Source organism: Narcine bancroftii, chromosome 1, assembly GCF_036971445.1.
Source record: "Narcine bancroftii isolate sNarBan1 chromosome 1, sNarBan1.hap1, whole genome shotgun sequence".
Taxonomy (NCBI): domain Eukaryota; kingdom Metazoa; phylum Chordata; class Chondrichthyes; order Torpediniformes; family Narcinidae; genus Narcine; species Narcine bancroftii.
The window spans coordinates 121,307,883-121,328,853 of NC_091469.1; the positions used below are offsets into that span (position 1 = coordinate 121,307,883).

The following is a 20,971-nucleotide window of genomic DNA, read 5'->3' on the forward strand; positions in this document are numbered from 1 at the left end:
AAACCGGTACGCTGATTCAAAACGAATCGGCGATGATACAACCTCTCTGGACCCGGCAGGAATCTGGTTGGAAGCCACCACAGGGCCAAGAACACCCATCTTTAAAAGAACACACACATCGCTGCTGGCTTCTTTAATCACCTGCCCTAGTTTGGGCACACCTGGGCCAACCCTACAGGCCAGTAGGATGTATAAAGCTCTTATAAATCATGGAGCAACTGGGCCTCTTTTCCCTGAGAACAAACCCGAACTCTGGTCCAGGTGACAAGCCAGAGACAATGCTGGAGAATCAATCTCCAGATGTATGCCAGTAACAGGGGGTAGGGGGTGGCATATTGTGGTGCACACTAACAAACTATTATTGTAATGTATTTCTCATCTTCCAATTAATTAGAATGCCATATCTGCACCGGGTCTGGGGAGGTGGGTATTGTTGTTGCACCTTTCTTTTGTGCTGTATTTAATGCAGTTTGTAGTGATTATTGGTTTAGTCATGTCCGATGTGGCTGTATTGCTGTGTGTGAGAGAGATATCTCCGTGGTGACTTTCCCTCGTGGGCAAATAAATGCCTTTTGTTATAATCAATTTTTGTTTGGACCCACTGAACTTGTTCTTCACATCAAATGTCTCCAGAGCTTTCGTATTCACTTCAAATGCCATGAACACTTTAAGGGAAGGGCAACCTTTTTAGACATACAGGATGGTTTACAGGCCATATTGGCCTACAGCTATGTACTTGGTGGGGGGGTGTAGGTTAATTGGGCAGCCCAGACTCATAGGCCGAAATAGCCTGTTTCCATGCTGTAATTAAAAATTAAAAGGTTGGTCACTCCTGTTTTAGCCCATCAAGGCATTAGGAACATTTATTTTATGAAATAAATTGGGGTATACTTATTATTAGTTCATCGGTTGGTTACGAATTAACGAGGCAAACCTCAGGATACTTTTGCTGCTGCTTCAGTTAAAGCCCACAGAATTTCTTTTTATTGCCCGTTCTTTCCATTCAGTTTAATCAATAAACCAATATAATGAGGAATTGTGAAATCACATTGTGCATTTACATATCACCATACTGATCCCTTCCTCCAGAGGTGACCACTTCATGTAACGAGGCTGAACGAGGTTCGAGTTTACACTGCAACATTGAATTGAACTCCGTATTGAAACAGATCGTTTAGAATTTTTAACAAGCATTTATCTCCCACTAGGAGCAAAGAGTTATAAGGAACATGGTCACAGAATTCTGCTGATCTGGCTGCATGGAATCCTTCTGACGGGCACAAACCCAGTTAAGGCCTTGCATGAAGGTTTAATTAATATTGAACAGAAGAATTTAGCGGGTAAGTAAACATAGGACATGCTGTAACGCATGGGATTCAAGAGGATTGTTTTCACTCACTATATCATTTTGCTTCTCTCCTTGTTTGATTTCATCATAACCATTTTAATATTTTGTTGTGGGCTGTAACCACAACAGTATTCTCTTACCTGAATGGAAATTCTAACTGCAGGTGCCATTAAAATTTCTGTCGAGTTTACTTATTCATGCTAAATTGGCTAATTCACCCGGTGTAACTCAAACAATGCAATCAATTTTAGTAGGTTGTTAAACAATAAAAAAAATTAAAGAGCAGATTTTTAAAATATCTTCACCAGAAGATATTTGGGAACAATTTTCACTGAGTTCTGTAGGCACCAAAAAGATGTGGTCAAAATGCAGTCTTAATCTTTTAATATGCTCAGGTCTTCTGGCACAGAAATGATGGATTGAATGTCATTCTTCTGTGTCTTAAATTTCCCGTGATTCACTGCTTCCATGTTTAGCTCATGTTTTAGTTTACACATTGGAAGACACTTACACAGAGACTTACAAAACGTCTTATTAACATAGGTCTTTGTGAATTATGAGAGGCATATAGGTAGGGATCTTGGTCCCAGGGTTAAAAAATTCAAACACAAGGACATTCAATTAAGGTGGGGGAAGGGGGAGGAGTTTAAAGAAGATGTGTGGGTAAGATTTTTTTTTACAAAGAGTGGTAGGGCTGCCAGGAAAAGAGGAAGCAGATTTTATAGAAGCCTTTAAGAGACTTTTGGAGAAACACATGAATATTGAAGGGAGTGAATGGATATGGATCATGCACAAACAGAAAAGATTTAATTTAATTTGGCATCATGTTTGAAGGAGTCTGCTCCTCTCCTCTACTGTTCGATGGTCATTGAAAATTAAAGCAAACCAGCATTTTAGTTGTTAGTACTCCCAGCAAATCAGGAGTTGGCTTCAAAGGGTACATAAGACATAAGATCTCTGGGCCTTGAAGTATTATATTCATTATTTCCAGTTTTTGCAGATGAGTTCTGAACTCACAGACTCTTGACTTAATACATTCTTCCACTGTCCACATTTTCAAGGCTACAGTTTCCAGTAATCATCAATTGAATCTAACAGTCATTACATTCAAACAAACTTCAGTGCTTTATTTAGAATTACCAGGCAGGAGGGGTACAGAGAAATGGTTGTAGCTTGTTGGACACCCCAAACAGAAGTGTCTTCCAGAAGAAACATCATCTTTCCAGGTTCTTCTCCTCTTCGCCACACCGGGAAGACTAGCCGCCACTCCTGATTCTACAGAGTACACTCGGGCTTCCATATGAGAACTCTGCCCAGTCTTGGAAAAGGAAGCCTTTTCACCAGGCTCCTCTTCCGTCCAGCCTTTCCTCAGCCTGGCTCCTGCTAACTCCCTCTCTCTTGTTCTCTGCCCTTCCCCTCCTGATGTTCCAGGCAGTTATTTTTTTTAAGTTTCAATTTGCAAATGTTGCAATTTACAGGTTTTATTAAAAAAACACATGGCCCCAACTCTCTGCAAATGTTTCAGTTTCTGGGGTGTGCTTGCACATTTTGCTAAAGCCCAGAACCTTCTGTTTGTAGCTGCTCTTGGACTTTGCAAGGCTGTGTCTGTGAAATGCACGCAACCTAACAGCTAACCCAATTCTAATCCCTTTTAAAAGCATATATTTAAGTCACCCATTGCATCACAGTAATCAATACGAGTTGGAAGCCAATCTTTATATTTTCAAATGATCAAGATTGAATAGCAGCATTGCGGGCAGAGTAGTTGTTATTCAATAGATCTTTGCAGCTTTACAAATGATATTTATATTTGGGTTGTCATTGTAACCTTACACGCTCAATTCCTTTGCTCATAATTTGCTGGCTATAACACCAGGGCTTATCAACTCTACCAATGAAGCTTGTATGCAGGTTTTACCTCGCTGATATTTAAGAGGGTTTTTTATCCATCCGTGATGATGGAGAGACCTGATCGCCCACACTGAACGGCAAAGCACCTGAATGATCAGCATTATTCAATTTCTGCAGCATGTAAGCAAATTGATTTTTCTTCCCTGCAGTATGATTCCAGTTGATCTGCAGCATTATTTTCTTGGCAACCTTTCATTCTCAATGATGCCTAGCAAAGTGATCAATGAAGCAGATAGTCGTGGTTGTTAAAATTATATGGGAAGAGCCGGGGGTGGGGGGTGGGAATGCTGGAAATTTACATGCACTTCCTCATCTGAAATCAAGGATTTCAGATTGTAATGGCTTGTTGTGAAGTGAGGAAGATAAATAGGGTGATGTCATCTCTGGAAGAGAAGGTTGAGAAAAATCAGATCTCTCAACCATGAAGAGATCAAATGGCTCAGAAAAATATTGCCCAATACACAAAAACTGAAGCATGAGAAGCTCAAAGAAGGAAAATTAAGTGAGTCAGATTGCAATGAATTTTTTTCTGAAATCTCTAGAGAGGTGTTGCTTGTTACGCTACAAGAATGAATTAACAATAATTAATCACAACAGAGAGGGTGGAACCAACAACAAAGCAAATAATTACACATATTCAAACTATGGAGCTATTTCTGAGTTGTGGATGTAGTTAAGGTTTGCCAAAGTAAATAATGCAATTTTAATACCCAGTGTGTAGTTGACTAAGAGCTTTCTTGCATTATCACGATTCCAATCACATTCATGACATAGTTTTATATGCCATTTGCTTGAGGTCTCACCCCTTTCATATCTATAAAAATCTCTCTACGCCCCCAATTCAAATCTCTTGCACATTCCCAATTTTCACGGAGCCAGCTGATGTAGTGGCTGGTGATTTAATGGGGAAGTCGCTCTGCAGACTTCAGTACATTTGCTGCACGTGCTTGGCCAAACACAGAAACCAAAGACAAGCCGAGATCGTATGCAGGTAGATGTGACCTCTGACATGAGGGTCATATGTGCTCCCTTAGTTATGAACAAGAGAGCACCAATGTAAAACTGACAGGCTCATTCATTTAAATTGAATCAGCAATGCAAGTGATTTTATTTTGTTTAAATATTTTTATTTATTGATTTAAAAATATTGATTGCAATCATTTACTGTTTAGTAATTTGAATTTGTTTGAATAGTTTTCAAATGTCTGGCCAATGGAGATATTTGTTAAGAAGCCCTTGCGAAGGCTGTCCAAGTGGCACTTTGGCATCTTATCACCATTTGGACCGGAGGAAACTCACGAGGGTCAGTCCACTGCATAAAGCGCATGACAAATCCTTTTCACTGAGTTACACCATTGGTAACACTAATTTGTTCTAGGTATGACCCTGTCTAAACAGATTGTGATGGAACTATTTGGTTATTTAGTGGAATTGGAGACAGGGAACTCAAAATGAGAAATAGCCAAAAACCCGATTGTTGGACCTCAGGGGTAGAAAGGTCAGAAGCAGATCAATTGAAGAAATATGTTGACTGATTGATCGATGGAGCTGATAAGTAGGGGAGTTTAAGTGCATAAAGGGAAGATCTGACCCCACAGATCTAACATTGTTTCTGACAAACCAAATATGTGGCAACTTAATTATCAAGCAACTATTATTTGGTTGAAAAAATGTATTGCTAGTATGTGGAAAGATACAAATATGATTGAGATTAATAGATGGCATGAGATGAAATATTGTTTAATAATGGAAAAAAAATTACATATGTTTCGCGTGATAATTATAATTTTTTATTAATAAGTGGTTGTTATATTCAGAATATTTACATTCAATTTACATTGATTAGATCTTAATATGTATATTTAATTTTTCTTTAATTTTTTTTTCCTTATGGCTCTCCTTAGGAGAGTTGGTTGAAGGGTGGGGGTTCTTTTCTCTTTTTTATATATAAAAAATAACGTTCATGTTTATGGTTAATTGTTGTATATGTCATATATTATTTGTTTTGAATGAATAAATAAAGTTTAAAAAAAAAACTCACTTCAGTAAGATTCACTGCTCATCAGTTCTGTGTGGCTGAATCATACCAGAGAGCTTTCTTTGGATTTGTCAACGAAATTCCCTTTCCCCACAGTGTATATTTGAATCTCTTACACGGCAAAATACTTTAGCACCCCTGATGTCATTATATCTTAAACACAAGTAGTGCTTATTGCTTCTGTTATACAGGGCTCTGGTAAAACTATTTGGAGAACTGGGTACAGTGTTGGTCTCATTTACAAAAGATATTAACGTTCAGAAAAGGTTTACTCTTGAAACCTGGAATGAATAGATTACCTCGAGGACAAGTTGGGCAGTTGAGACTTATATCCACAGTCCAAATACAAATCATTTAAAATCTAATTTCACTTTTATTACAGATATTTGTATGGATTACTTGCCAATTTTTTTGTAAAAGATTAGATTGGCAAAATACATAAACATCAGATTTTTGGTTGATGTAGCACTGAATCATGAGAACTAAACTGTTTTGTTTCCTTCTATAACAGAAAAGATCAGAAAAGAAATTAATGGCGTACAATCTTCACAGAAATGTACAGTTTCATAAGGAAAGTACATCTTTAATATGGAGTTATCTACAAGACAGTCTGCTACTCAAATTAACTGGAAGAAAGGAATGCAACACAAAGACTGGTTAAACACCTACAATTTAGTGAATACAAAGGAACATGAATCTGAGTTTGGGTCTATTTGTCAATTTTATACAGGATTTAAGGACTCTCTTCCAAAAGATGCCTTTAAATCATGTCTTGGTACTGCTTCAGTGAAACAGACTTGCTGAAACCTGGAGTAGAGATGAACCTTGCTCAGACAGAACAGAGGGGAGAAACATGTCCTTTTGACTGTATTACATAGATATTTAAAGGATCATCTATCATGCAACCTTGACCATATTACCACCATTTCTTGTAAGAGGAATGCTCATTTATGGGATATTACAATCTGGCATTACTACAAGAAGGCATTTTCATCAATGAGTCATATTTAGTTATATAGATCAAAGATGAAGTCAGATGTTTACATGTAAATGACTAATTGTTATTTGACTTTCTGCAGTTAGAACCCACCCATCAGAACCCAACTACCCATGGGTTTTATTATCTTACAACTTTTTTCCGATGCCAAGAGAACTGAACTTGGAGAACACAAATTATTAACCAATCACAATATCAAAAGTTAATTACTTTGTGGTGTTTAAGACATGGAAATTTCTCTTTAATGATATGGTGTAGCAACTGTGTTGCAGTGGGAAATGAACCCCGTGTGTTCCAAATGACATCATCGCATTGTGACATTATGACGTCACTTGGAACCTCCCAAGCCAGTTTGATTAAGCCTCCAATGAGCTGCAACGAGGCTCCCCCACTTCCCCCCTCACAAAGAACCGGCAATAGGAGACTGAACCTCTGGTGCCATTACCGTTCACCGCTCTTGGGCAGTTGTCCGCGCCTTCACATCAGGGATCGTGGCAAGGGTCGAGATGAGTGGGCTTTAGTCGGTCAATTGTAAATGTCTCTGGATGCCCTCCCAATGTACAATTGTTTAGCAGCACTAATTTCTGTTGCCTTGCTGTTTCGTGTGCCACAGGCAGCCACTGTTCAAGGGTTATCAAAGTCCTCGTCAGCCAACGTGAGACTGATGTCTTCTGGCATATGCTCTAAAAACAATTGCCCAAAGAGCAAGCAAGGCATATGGTCTGTCAGAAATAAAACTTCTCACACATGAGTCTCTTTAAAACTGATGACACGACAAGCTTTATTTACAAGTCTGCAGAGTTGGACTCAACTGGCTTCTCACCAGTTAAGCCCCGATACATACAGTGCATTGATTTTTATACCCTTGTTGTTTGCCCTTCCCCTTCTTATTAATACTGTTTTAATTGGTTAGTATTGCAAAAGCATTCTAAGTACAACTGCATTTTTAATTATCACGTTCGTTACGTACGCTGCGAACTCTACATACACTAAATTCTGTTTCTCACCCTTCTTATCAATCTTTTGTCTCCTGCATGTCTCTCACTATGACCATGAAAAGATATGTTTAAAAAAACGTATCCAGCTGAACTTTTTGTCCTTGGCTGCTAGTAAGCTCCCTGTCCGTTCTGGCTTCCCTTTTTATGATTAATCATCACATTTTAACTTAAGCCATTTTAACCTAAATTCTCTATATATAACATGGTCATCTGCCAGTGCCAACATGTTGTTCGTTAACTCTGAAGAGGTGCAGTCCTCCAGGCCATCGATATGGAGGAGCCGTGCAGCTCGCTCACGCCGTGAGGGACCGTAAATCCAGAGGAGGGCTTTGTACTTGCCAAGAGCAGGTGGGTCCCGAAGAGAGAGAACAGGTCGAGGGAGTTTACCACATGATAGTACTTAGTGGCATCCACTTCTGTCTTGCCAATGTGGAACTGTGCCTCAGTCTGCCCGAACCAAACTTCAGGTTGAGTGATCCAAAAAGACAGGCAGTTTCGGTAAAACCATTGCATTATCCATGTTGGGTTCAAAATCCGTTTGGGCCCGTCGGGGTCACCAATGTAGCAACTGTGTCACAACGTGAAATGAAGAATGAGAAAATGATCAGACGTAGTCGAGTCGAAGTTCAATAAAAATCGTTTTCTCAAACAGTCACATGTAGCTTTTTAAAACCCTGCGTGTTCCAAATTATGTCATCACATTGTGTCGTCATTCAGAACCTCCTGAGCTGGATCGATTAAGCCTCCACTGAAACCGCTACACAGGCATGTTTAATATATTTAAAACCAGAGATGTTTCATAATGAGGCATAGAAGAGGAACTGCATCATGAAAAGACGATCATGAATGGTTTCCTCTAGCTACAAATAACTAACTAAAAATGAAAGGATTTCATTTTCTGTCAGAAGGTGGGCCATCTGTTTCTTCAGGGTTGTCTACATGTTTCTTCTTTCTTTTCTTTGGCTTGGCTTCACGGACGAAGATTTATGGAGGGGTATGTCCACGTCTGCTGCAGGCTCGTTGGTGACTGACAAGTCCGATGCGGGACAGGCAGGCGCGGTTGCAAGGGAAAATTGGTTGGTTGGGGTTGGGTGTTGGGTTTTTCCTCCTTTGCCTTTTGTCAGTGAGGTGGGCTCTGCGGTCTTCTTCAAAGGAGGTTGCTGCCCGCCAAACTGTGAGGCGCCAAGATGCACGGTTTGAAGCGATATCAGCCCACTGGCGGTGGTCAATGTGGCAGGCACCAAGAGATTTCTTTAAGCACGTTTACATCCACCATAAATATGCTGTACCTTATAGTACATAGCTGCTTAGCTATTTATAGCCAACAGTTGCAAATCGATATTATCATGAATGATGTTTCCTCACCACTCTCAAAGTCAAATGCTTATTTTTAGATGTTTTCTTGATCTTGATGTTTGCACAAAGCTGCCTGCATTGACCACCACCCTATGAAGATTAAACATGGTTCTCATTGTACCAAGGCCTCATCAATATTACAATTCTACTCTGCAGGACCAGACACAGTCCAGCACACAAGCAAATCTTTGCCAACCAAAGATTGGTTTTAAAGTTACACCTCAGATTCAGGGCAAAGCCAAAACTGTTCCCAAAGCTTCTCGTACCGAACACTCAACAGTCCCAGTCAGGATTTCCCTCCAAAAATCTTGTCAGTATATTGTTCAGTAGGGTGATCAAAGGTTAGAAGAAAGTCATCCTTCAGCCAAGTTTCCAGCCAGGCCATGTCACTATGACAAGATAGAAGAGCTCAGTTTACAAGTGAACATATATTCTGGGTGGAGATCGTTGATCTTGTTGCATGGAGTCCTCAGTATTGCAAGATTAATCCCCACACTGACTATATTTGTGGTGCACCATCATAAGGAAGTAACAAGTTCTGTGAATGGGCCCTTTGATGGGCATTGGTGGGATCATGATGGAAGTTGTTGAGGGAAGGAGTTAGGCCCATGACAAAAAAAGTAGAAAGGCACAGAAATCAAGGGGTCATGAAGATTAGGTACTAATCAGTTAGAACAGCCATTCTCAATGAGGGCCATATGGCCCCCTGGGAACCACAGCACATTTGGCAGGGAGGGCATAGATTGAAATCATAAAATATTTTCTTTTTAAGTAACAGGAGGAGAGTACAGAAGAAACCAACTACACAGGGAAGGAGGCACATAGATTTTGAGCACATATGGAAGCCATAGTAAAAAAAGGTTTGAGAATGACCAAGTTAGAGCATGGTTATTGAAAGAGGTAAAAAGGAAGACAAAGCAAAAATAACTGAAGGAAGCATATGGCAAAATACAGATGAATATACACAAATTCCAGTTATGTGAAGAATGAACTCAACGTAAGAAAAATGAACCGAGTCCCATAGTTTATAAATCAGAGGTGACATGATAGGACAACTTCCCTGCAGACAAGATGTTTTTTTAAAAAATGTGGACATATAGCATGGTAACTAGCCCTTTTGGCCCATGAGCCTGTGCTGTCTAATTACACCCAATTGGCCTACAATCTTGGTACATGGTGGGAGGTAACCGAAGCACCTGGAAAAAACCCATGTGGACACGGGGAGAACGCACAAACACCTTACAGACAGTGCGGATTCGAACCTTGGTTGCTGGCGCTGTAACGGTGTTGCGCTAACTGCCCATGGCGCGCACCATGAAACAAAAACAACTATTTTAAAGGATTACTCAGAAGATATAAACAGTTGAACCAAAATATGATTGCAGCTTGCTAACAAGCTATCTGTCCTTGCAAATTATTCTCGCACCAGTAACCATTTCAGGCAAAGCACATCACTTTGGGCACCAGTAACCATTTCAGGCAAAGCACATCACTTTGGGCACCAGTAACCATTTCAGGCAAAGCACATCACTTTGGGCACCAGTAACCATTTCAGGCAAAGCACATCACTTTGGGCACCAGTTGTGTGATTTGATCACGAGCTGGAACTACTCTAATTCTTTGTTCATTGACAAGATCTTTATGATGCTTAATATATATTTAAAACATCACACATAATGGAAGTTGATACAAAATACCCTAAAATCTTTACATTATGAAGCAGCTTTGGTTCTTCTGAAGTTGATTTGTGACAAACTTAATAATGTGCTCTTTGCAAAATTCGCGTTGACCATCCCTCCATCAGATAAAAGTCGCAAAGTTTTAGTTATCATGAATGAAACATTGACCACGGGCAGGCTCGGGATCCCGTTACTTGTATACCCATACTATTTTGGATAAAACAGAAAAAATTGATTCCGAGGTGTCCTTTATTACTATCCAGTTCAACAGAACCATTAGTGTTGAAATTCGTTTCAAACAGTTGCTGTTTCCTTCATTGTTTGCTGTAAAATTTTAAGAATAATTGAGAATTGAGACTACTGAAATACACAAAGTTTAATAATATATATAGCTATTTTTACAAAAATTTTAAAATCAAATGTTGTGTTCTTGCAATCTATCCTTCAAAAACTACAATAATAAACCAAAATTTCAACCAAACCATAAATACATTTAGCAAATACCATAATCTCATTCAAAACCTGAGTAAATAGGGATGCAACATTTTTGCTCTGAACATCTTCAATGAATCTCCACTGCAGGCAAAGCCAAGACACAGAAGCTGTTCCTTCTGACTGAACAACACAAAGGACATGATCAATTTCATAATCCCACGTTCTTTGTAATGATTGTATAGATAGTATAGAGTTGTTCCGCTCACTTGTACCAACTCAAGCTTCACGGAAATGCATAACTTATGATTTTTAGCTTGAGAAATTTAATTTATAGGGTCTAAATCTCTAATTTAATCATCAACTTTGTCTGATTATCTATGGAAATACAAAAAATATCCACAACACTACAGAATATGTAAATATGTACTCAATGTTTATTAGTCAAAAGCATGAATGTAATAAACTTCATGTAGGTTGCAATGTTGGTCAAAAAGCAGCATGACAGCTCATCCATGTGACAATATAACATGGTTTCCAAAGGGAACCACTGATGGCAAATAAAAGTGCAACTGAGAATTAGAGTGGGTTTTGATTTTGCATTACTTTATGATTAAAAATCTGATATTGCAATAAAAAAGTTACTTGCTATCCTAGTATTACTTTGCATTTTAATTATTTTTTAAAACCTGTGGTTGAAGTTGAATGATCTAGAGGAAACCTACTGGTCCTTTAGGAGGAGGATTTCAAGAGAACTGATGGTTGAAGTGCACCACCCCCTCTTTTACTATGAAAATTGTTTTATGGCTCAACCATGTGGATCATTAATTGAATCTAGCCCCAGTATCACAAAAACTTTATGCACTGCATCCTCAATTGTTATGATCTTTCACCAATGGACCAAAACATTTAGAAGTTATCTTTACAAGTTTTCCATCAACACATGTTACAGCATTTTTAAAAACAACCATAAATTCTTCAGAACCAGCCAGCACAAACCGCATTTTTTCATTGACTGGGAATATGCAACATACTTGCAATTTGCCTTGTGCAAATAATAACAATCTGGGTAGCTCACCAATCCGTCTGTACTGTTCAATTGTAGAACAGCCAGAAGCTTCATCAGTTTCCACAAGGTAGCTCTCCTCTATGCATTTTAAACTGCTGTTATTGGCAAGGAATTTAGTCCACAACCTTAATAGATTGGATGCCACAGCTGACCGTGGGTGATTTTGTATTCAGGGCTGCAACTTTACCCCTCATGGCCGACTGGGGTTGACTTGATCGAGGATACTTGGCCGCAGTTGCTTGACCAATGGTTTGCTGGAGGATAAGGAACGAGAATGGAACAGCATTTTATTTCCTGTACCTTGGATCAATGTTTATTTGGTAAAGTAATAGTATTTCCTCATTCTTCAGCTTTTAAAATAAAAATTGAATTCTTGCGCTCTGACAAGACACAAGATATTTTTTGATCTTAATTTCACTGGATTACAAAAACAATCAATTATTTATGATAACATGAAAATCTCAGAAGTTTCCAGCTAGTCTTATAACAGGGCATAGTAACTTTCTGAGTGGCTGCCTCTTTGGAATTGAATGAGATACCTCATCTGAATAAATATGGTTAACTTTTCTACGTTAGCATTTCATGGATTATACATCATTTTATTTGACAGCTAACAAAAATAAAAGAGAATTAACAGGTAGTTTAAGGGCATCATAACTGAAGTGCAGTTCAGACATGATGCAAACCTTTTTTACAAGTACCATACATTTATCAGGATGCTCTCATGACACTTCAAAGAAATTCACTTTAAACAAGGTCCTTAAAGAAAATGCAACAGCAAACACAAGAATAGGGCTCTTCAGCCCACCTGTCTGTGCTGAACTAAAAATCTGCACTTTGTGCCCAATATGGCCTCATATTAAAGTGTAACCAAAAGGCTCCTAATTGGATCTGCTTCCACCACTACTCCTGACAGCCCATTTCAGGAACCTACCACTAAAATATTTGGCTTGCATACCTCCCTTAAACTTCCTCCTCTTCACCTTCAATGCATGTCCTTAAGTCTGTGATGCTTTCATCCTGCGTAAAAATTTCAGATTGGCCACAAGGGTTTCACGATTTTATACACCTCTATCAGGTTGCCCATCAGCTTCCTACAATCCAGAGAAAATTTATCCCATCTTTCCCCATGACTCACACCCACCAAAACAGGCCACATCCTGATAAACCTCCCCATATCCTTTCCAGAGCCTCCACGTCCTTCTTGCAGTGTAGCAATCAAAACTGCACACAGTTTTCTAAGTGGAGCCGAAGGAAAGATTTAAGTACAGGGCAGCTGCAACATGATTTCAGAAATTTTGTACGCTTGGCTTCATTGGGCAAGGCATTGAGTATAACATACCTTATGCACCACTCCATTTACTTGCAATTTCAATGAGCCAAGGATCTGGACCAACACAGCACATCAATATTTTTAAAGAGCCCTAGCATTAACTGTAGATTCCCCTTACATTGACCTTCCAAAATGCAACACCTCTCACTTGCTTGGATTAAACTCCATCTGTCATCTATAACTGATCTAGATCATGTTATATTCTTTGATAACCATTTACACTGTCCACAACTGCACCCATTTTTTGTATCATCTGCAAACTTACTAACTCACCCATCGACTTTTGCATCCAAGTTATTTATGTACATTACAAACAACAGAGGACTCAATGCAGATCCCTGTGGAACACCATTAGTCACAGGTCTTCAGCCCAGTTTTCCACAACTCATCTGTTTTCTATGAGCCGGACGATATTGTATCCAAAAGATCAATACTATGGAACCCATGCATCTGCACCCTCTGAGTCAGCCTACTTGAAGGACTAAAACAAATATTTGGGTGGGGGGGGGGGAAAGGGGAAAGGGAAAGAGCATAGGCTAAAGGCGATAAGTATTGAGGAGAAAGAAGCTGAGAAGTGATAGAGGGCAGAGGGCTAAGAAAAATAGCTCTCTGATAGGAAGGAGATGGGGAGCTGGAGGAAGAGAGAGAGAGAGAGAGAGAGCGAGACATACACCAGGGGAGGGGTCTTAATATAAATCAGAGAAGTCAATACAACCTTGCTCTCAAATGTCACAAAGACTGAGTTTATTGTTGATTTTAGGAAGGAGACAATGATGTGAGAGGGGTGGAGAGGGTTAGAGCCATCAAGTTTCTGAGAGTGCACATTTCATAATTCTCTCCTGAACCCAGCAGAGGCCACTGTGAAATACAGCAACACCTCTATTTTCTTAGGAGTCTGAAGATATTTGGGGTGCCGACAAAGTCTCTAAACTTTCACAGGTGCACTGTGAAAAGTTCACTGATTGTTCGCCTGGATTGGTCAATCGTCTGCCCCGAAACACAGAAGGTTCTGGAAGGTAACAAACATAGTCAGGTCCATCACAAGGCCATCCACTGAATGTATCCTTATAAAGCACTGCCTCATGAAGGAAGCCATCCCAAAGGACCCCCATCACCTTGGTCTCAACCTCTTCTCACAACTATCTTTGGGCAGAAGGTAGAGAAGCTGGTGCACATGAACATTGTACGAGGCACATGAAAACACAGAAGCAAAGTACTCATTTTGTACCTTGCCCACTTATACCCTCCTTTGCTTCTCAGTTATCCTACTCTCTCCCTGTCATCCTCTTGGTTTTAAAACACTTTGGATTTTGTTCAGTCCTGCCCACCTCTTTTGGCCTTCCTAATGCCTTGCTTCAGTTCTTTTCTGCAATCTTTATATTCCTTGTTTTTTAGATTAAACTTATTTATTTTTTTATTAACAAAAATATAGTTTATATTTTGATAAAATGTCTGAACACTATACAGTTTAATTTAAACAGAAGGTAACAATCACAGACTTCAGTTGTCCTTTAGGCAGTCTGCAGAGCTCAATTCTGCAGTTCAATGCAGTGAAAATAAATTAATATTCTGTAGCTGCTGTGGCTTTATGATGTGATCTACACAAAGGATTTGTATTATATGCTGTATATTCTTGTGCTTTGCTATGCATGCAAGGTCAAGGGCTAATGGAAAAAATAGCAGGATATTCTGTTGTGAGGAGTTTTCATTTTTTTGTCTCGCTTGACACCATTTGATGCATCTGCTGTTTGAATAAGTGCACTGGGATATTTCTGGCTTTTTTCAAATTAAAGGTTAGCTTCCAAGTTTTTTGTAAAATCAAATATATTTTGGTAGGGTTCAAATGTTCAGCCAAAAAAACCTAGCAAATGTGCTTGTGGCAAAGCAATATTGAAAAAGGAGGTCAAGTGATATAACTTTAGCTCAGATAGTGCACACCTCTCACAGCTCTAATGAACCAAGTTAGATCATAACCTGTCTACAGTTTGCAGAAGATCCCTCTGGTAACATTGGTTCCTTTCAGGTGCTCTAGTTTATGCCCACATCCCAAAGATGTGTTGGTTGTTAAATTAATTTGCTATCTAAATTATCCTGCAGAGTGTAGCTGATGGGGCAATCAGGTTGTTCATGGGCATTGGTGAAAGAATAGGTTAGAGCACACATGTCAAACTCAGGCCCGCGGGCCAAATTTGGCCCATGATATAATTATATTTGGCCCGCAAGATCATATCAAATATGTATTAGAGCTGGCCCGCTGGCCGCCACGCCAGTATAGTGCATGCACAGCTAATACTACAAATCCCAGAATGCTTTGCAAATGCATTGGCGCCGGCCCATCAGCCCACTAATCGCCCCCACCTCCTCTAATTACTTTCATTAGTATCTGCGACCTGTCGCCTAACTCACATGTAATAAACCCCTTATGAAAAATGGCCAAACCAAAGACAGAAAACAGGACCTTTCAAGACAGGTGGGAGGCAAACTCTGACCCCAGAGTTTGATGAACTTGCATCTAAGAGATGCCAAGTATCTGGTTTAGATCCAGGTGCATCAGAGTAAATCACAGTATAGCAAGCTAAGCTTGGATTCATATTTTCTTTGGTTAACTTTCAACTGTTCATAGTTGAAAGATTGATTTTCAGTGAAGCAAGTTGTTATTTTTTTGACTTGTTGGCTTGTGAAAAAAATACATTTAAAAGGAGCTTCAAGGCTATAGAGAAATATTATTTATTGAATGTTTTATTTCTCATTTGCTAATGCTTCTTCTGGAAAAAGTTTAACCAAAACTATTATTAAACATTTATTTTAATAAGAAAAAGTTTAACATTACATATGTTGAAAGAATAGAAAACATGCAGATGTGGTTGAAAATTTTCAATACATATTAAGTTTGGCCCATGACTTAGTCCAAGTTTTTAATTTTGGCCCTCTGTGAATTTGAGTTTGACACCCCTGGGTTAGAGGGTAATAAGTGAGAGAGTGGAATGGCTCAGAGCTGGCATAACCACAATTGGCCAAATGGTCACTTTCTGACATGAAGAAAGGAAAATAGGTCCACCAAAAATTGGGGCATTCAGTTGGTCACAATCTGTACCTAACCTAATACTTGCCTTTACTACCCATCAAAAAAAATGGCTACATTGCAACTTTCAATTAATCTACCTCCAAGCTTTCATCTTGTATTTATAGTACCTAGATTTGCATGATTCTTTTGGGATTTAAAATACATTGGTTTCATTGAGTTTCATTTTCAGAAGCAGGAGTTGAAACGAGCAGGAATGCTTAAAAACACCTGTAAAGCTAGGTGAGATTGGCTGGTTAATTGTAATTGATGAAAACAGAAGCTCAAGTGGAGCAGCCATTGTAGGATGGGCCCAGTGGAAGACTCAGAGGCTTTTGACTCAAGAGGCTTCAGCATGAAGAGGCTGAGGAAGTACAGTAGGTGTTAGCATTGATGGTATCCCTGTAGGAAACAGCTTCAGTAAGGAAGCACAAGTCAGAACAAATGAAGTCAGGTGTGGTCTTTTATTGCACAGAGTAAACAGTGGGAAAGGTAGCGGTATGCTCTTGTCAGTTTGCAAAATCTGGGACACCATAAGAGTCTCTGAAAACCTCACCTGCCAGAAGTACATCCAGCTGCAGATCCTTAGAGACTACATGAGCATGAAATCATTCAGAAGATTGAGGGGGTGATAGACAGGAGTTGGAGAGAGGCAGTCATATCTAGGAGGCAGGGAGTTGTGTGATGTTAAGAGGAGGGAAAGGGAATAGACAGCGAGTGTTGGGTAACTCTCAATAACATGCCTACTGCTTTGGATACTGTTGAGAATTACCTATCGGGGAAAGTTACAACTGTCAGATCTCTGGCACGAAGTTTGGCCATTTGGCTCAGAAGGGAAGAGAGGAGAAGAAGCGATCTGAGGTGATAGTTAGGGAACAAGTAAGAGGTTTGATAGACAAGACTGAGACTCATAGATGGAGTGTTGTTTCTCAGATGCCAGAGTCAATGATGTCTCAGATAGAATTAATGACATTCTCAACTGGGAGAATAAATGGCTAGATATCATGGTCCACATAGGGCCCAATGATGTGGGAAGGAAATGGGACAAGGTCCTGCAAAGTGAGTTCAGAGAGTTAAAGGAAAGAATCTCTAGGGCTGTGATCTTTGGTTTGCTACCCATACCATGTGCTAGTAAGGCCAGAAATAGGAGGATAATACAACTTAATATGTGGCTAAGGAGATAGTGCAGGAGGGAGAGCTTCAGATTTTTGGGTCAATGGGCTGTCTTCCAGGTAAAGTGGGACCTGAACTAGCAAGACAGCTTGCATCTGAAATGGAGGGATAACAATATCATTTTGGGTAGGCTTTCAGGTGCTGCTCTGGGGGTTTAAACGAGAATTGCAGGAGGAATAGGAACCAGGGCAGATAAAGGTATACCCTGCTTCATGAACACTCCATTTATGAAGAAATCAGTGTTCGCTATCTGAAAATTTGAATGGGTTTTTGCTTTTATGAAAATACCTTCAATAGTAGTGAATGGGTCTTCGCTTTATGCCTTTTCGGCTTACAAAAGGTTTCATAGGAACACTCTACTTTCGTAAAGTGGGATATACCTGTAGTGGAGTGGTTGTTGAAAAATATGTCGTTAAACCTTAGAAATATGGTGGGAATCATGTTCTGAAGAACCACAGAACACTGCAGCACTGAAACAGACCCTTTGGCCCATCTAATCAGTGCCAAACTATTTAGTCAGCCTGGTCTTATTGATCTGCACCTGGATGTGGAAGGGGTGGGAGTGAGAAGGAGAGGGGATAGGGAAGTTATGTCTTACTGGATTGTTAGTGAAATAAATGGCAAAAAATGATTTCTTGATTGCAGAAGCTAGTGGAGTGGCACTTTTGTGGGATTTATAGCCCAGTAACAAATAGATGAAATATAATTAAGGGCTCTGTTAATTACTGTGGAGGGGAAGTCATGGTTCAGGAAAGAAAACACAGAGCACCTGTACACCTCATTATCAGAGCAAGTACAATGGAGATAGAAGAATGTGGAGAACGTGGGTTTAGAATTTATATTTGACACTGTCCCTCAAGGTGGAGGTAGAGATCCAGAAATGTAGTAAGGGAGGAAAGAATTAGAAATGGAGATTGTGAAAGCGACAACAAGGGTGGAAATTGGCAAAGTGAAAGAAATCACATCTTATACAAGAAGTTAAACATAATGGAGAAGAGTTGAGGGAGAACATCTGAAGCCGGTCTGAAATAAAAACTCAACTCCACGAGATCAAAGATGTAGCTATGGCAACTTGCATGAAGCCAACTTATGTCACTTTGTGGGGTTTGTGGAACAGAGATTTAGTTTGAGAAGTTACCGTACATTCCTTTCCAATAAGTGGGTAATAACTCAAGATCAGATTTAAAATTCAGCAAAAGTTTGAGAAGATTTTAAAAAATGTTATTAGAAACTTGCAAAAATCGAATTCTGAAAGTTGAACCAACTGGTTCAACATGGATAAAAAGCAAGGATAAGGGTTCAAGCAAGACTATTTTCAAAGAGTTTGCACAATTATGCTGGGCCAAAATCATATTCTGTATGCTTATATAATTTTAATAAATCCCAAGCAAATTGGATCTTACCTCAGAAACATGCCTCAAGATTCCCTGTGATTCATTACTGTATGCCATGAATGCACAAGTGAACAATTCAATTCTCATTTTGGATGCTGTATACTAGAAGTAGCTCAACATTGGAAGATTTTATGGAAGGGCAGATAATGTGCACATTAGAAACCATTTCAACTATCAACGGATTCAAAAACAACATTCACCCCTCTAAAATAATGTGTATTGCATGAATAAGCACAGACAAAATGGTTCTGAGTTTCACTTGAATATTACAAATTTAATATAGAAAAGAGGTTGAAGTGAGTGTTTAATTTCATTGCATCTGAAGCAGTTAGCTTTATTTTATTACCTGTGTAACAGGATGATGTCTTTCCACACAAATTGTCGTCATTGGTGGACTCACTCCCTGGCTTGATCCACATTTAATTCCTCTGGGGGATGGATCTGATTGCCCCGTCAATCGTGCCACTATGGTTTTACCAGCTTTTTGTTGTGCTGAGCTTGCACATTTTGTAACAGGCTATATGTGGGGGGAGGGGGAGGAAAGTCAGTTTCAAAATTAAAAGTTGGATGACAACTCTATTGAAAGTCAAAACAAGTAAAAACAAATTAATAAAATCAAGGTAATATTTCCAAAGTCCCATTTTTTTCCCTCAACATCTTTGCGAGAACTTCGATGGTGAATAATGAAGGTTGTGAGACACAGTACAATGCAAATTGCCAGGTTCTTCACTAAGATTAACAAATCTTGCCCACACTGGCTACTGGATTGAGACTGTAATTAGTACATTTGCCTGAACTATGGTGACCATCAATTCATCCCTTGGGCACGCTGAATTATTCATTAAGGAACTTGAGGCACATGTTCCCATTTTATCTCCCAGTGGTCCTACCTTCTCTCTCGTCATCTTCCAGTTCTTCACTTGCGTTAAGAACACCTTGGATTTTTTTCCCCTTAATCCTACTTGTCAAGGCCTCCTATCCCCGATATTCAAAACTAGAAAGTTAACTGCAAGATGGCCAGTTTTCTGATCTTAATTTATTACAAACAGATTAAAAAAAACACTTGCAGGGATAGTACTAGAATGGAGAGATCATAGCATCACAAAAGAGACTTCTTTATAAAAGAGAACATCATCTCAAAGTTCATCCCGAGGATAAATGCAAAAATATTAATTGCACAAGAATCAAATACAGTGGAATATAAAATGGGATTATTGGTAAATTCCACAGGAAAATGTTGACTTTCTTAGAACATAGTACTTGCAGCCCCATAAATAGGGTTAATTGATTAAATGCTTCAGAATGAGAACTACACAAAATAGGGGACTAGAAGAGTATATCAAGTGTTGAGGTGAACAAAAATGGAGAGGGTCGCATAGAGTACAAATAACACCATAGATTAGAAATCTATACATTCTAGATTATTATGACTTTGGAATCAAAAGAATTTGCAGAGAGAATTCCTGAGAAGGGTGGGAAAACAGGAAGTAAATTAGGTGGAACCACAGAATACTACTTGCAGAAACAGGGCTTTTGGCCCATCTAGTCTTTGCTGAACTACTTTGTTGCCTCGTTTCATTGAATTGCACCCTCCATACCCCTCCTATCCATATATCCATCCAAATTTCTATTAAATGTTGACATTGAATCTGTATCCACCATTTCTGCTGGCAGATTGTTCCACACTCTCAGAGTGAAATTCCTCCAAATGTTCCCTTTGAATATTTCACCTTTCTCCCACCACCAACCATCACCCCCACCCCTCCCCCTTCCCGGCTTAACCCATGTTCTCTAGCTCCGGTCTCACCCAAACTCAGAGAAAAATGATGACTCTATCAATATCCCTCAATTTTTATGCCTTTAATCAAATCTCCCCTCATTCTCAGATATTCCACGGAATAAAGTCCTAACCTGTTAAACTATTTACTGTAATTTGCAGTATCCTTGTAAATTTTCTCTGCATCCTTTTAATCTTATTGATATCTTTCCCGCAGCTGCACACAATTGCACACGATACTCCAAATATGGCTATGTCTTTATGGAACTTCAACGTAACATCCCAACTCCTGTATACAATACTTTGCTGAGGGCTAATTATCCAAGAGCTCTCTTAATGACCCCATACAGTTTCAAGGAATTTTGCATGGTTTTCCCAGAATCTCCTACATTTACAGTGAAAGTC

At 39.3% G+C, this 20,971-nt stretch overlaps 2 protein-coding genes across 16 annotated transcripts in view; one reads left to right on the forward strand and one right to left on the reverse strand.

Annotated features, from left to right (window-relative positions):
- The window catches only part of LOC138763459 (ankyrin repeat and death domain-containing protein 1A-like), an 83,623-nt gene extending 72,213 nt beyond the window's left edge, over window positions 1–11,410 (forward strand). For 3 of the 7 annotated variants that reach the window (XM_069937646.1, XM_069937670.1, XM_069937690.1), the window contains 2 exons: window positions 1,209–1,340; window positions 5,809–11,410. In XM_069937646.1, coding sequence (XP_069793747.1) covers window positions 1,209–1,340; window positions 5,809–5,867 — 191 coding nt within the window. In that variant the 3' untranslated portion in view covers window positions 5,868–11,410. Of the gene's footprint in view, window positions 1–1,208; window positions 1,341–3,224; window positions 3,380–4,453; window positions 4,563–5,808 lie in introns of those variants that run through there. The other 4 variants (XR_011357586.1, XR_011357583.1, XR_011357579.1 and 1 more) reach the window with 4 other exon arrangements.
- Window positions 10,559–20,971, reverse strand: part of poc5 (POC5 centriolar protein homolog (Chlamydomonas)) — a 103,090-nt gene continuing 92,677 nt past the window's right edge. For 4 of the 9 annotated variants that reach the window (XM_069937583.1, XM_069937574.1, XM_069937604.1 and 1 more), the window contains 2 exons: window positions 19,136–19,306; window positions 11,179–12,082 (listed from right to left, as the gene is read on the reverse strand). In XM_069937583.1, coding sequence (XP_069793684.1) covers window positions 11,942–12,082; window positions 19,136–19,306 — 312 coding nt within the window. In that variant the 3' untranslated portion in view covers window positions 11,179–11,941. Of the gene's footprint in view, window positions 10,652–11,178; window positions 12,083–13,879; window positions 14,171–19,135; window positions 19,307–20,971 lie in introns of those variants that run through there. The other 5 variants (XR_011357577.1, XM_069937634.1, XR_011357565.1 and 2 more) reach the window with 4 other exon arrangements.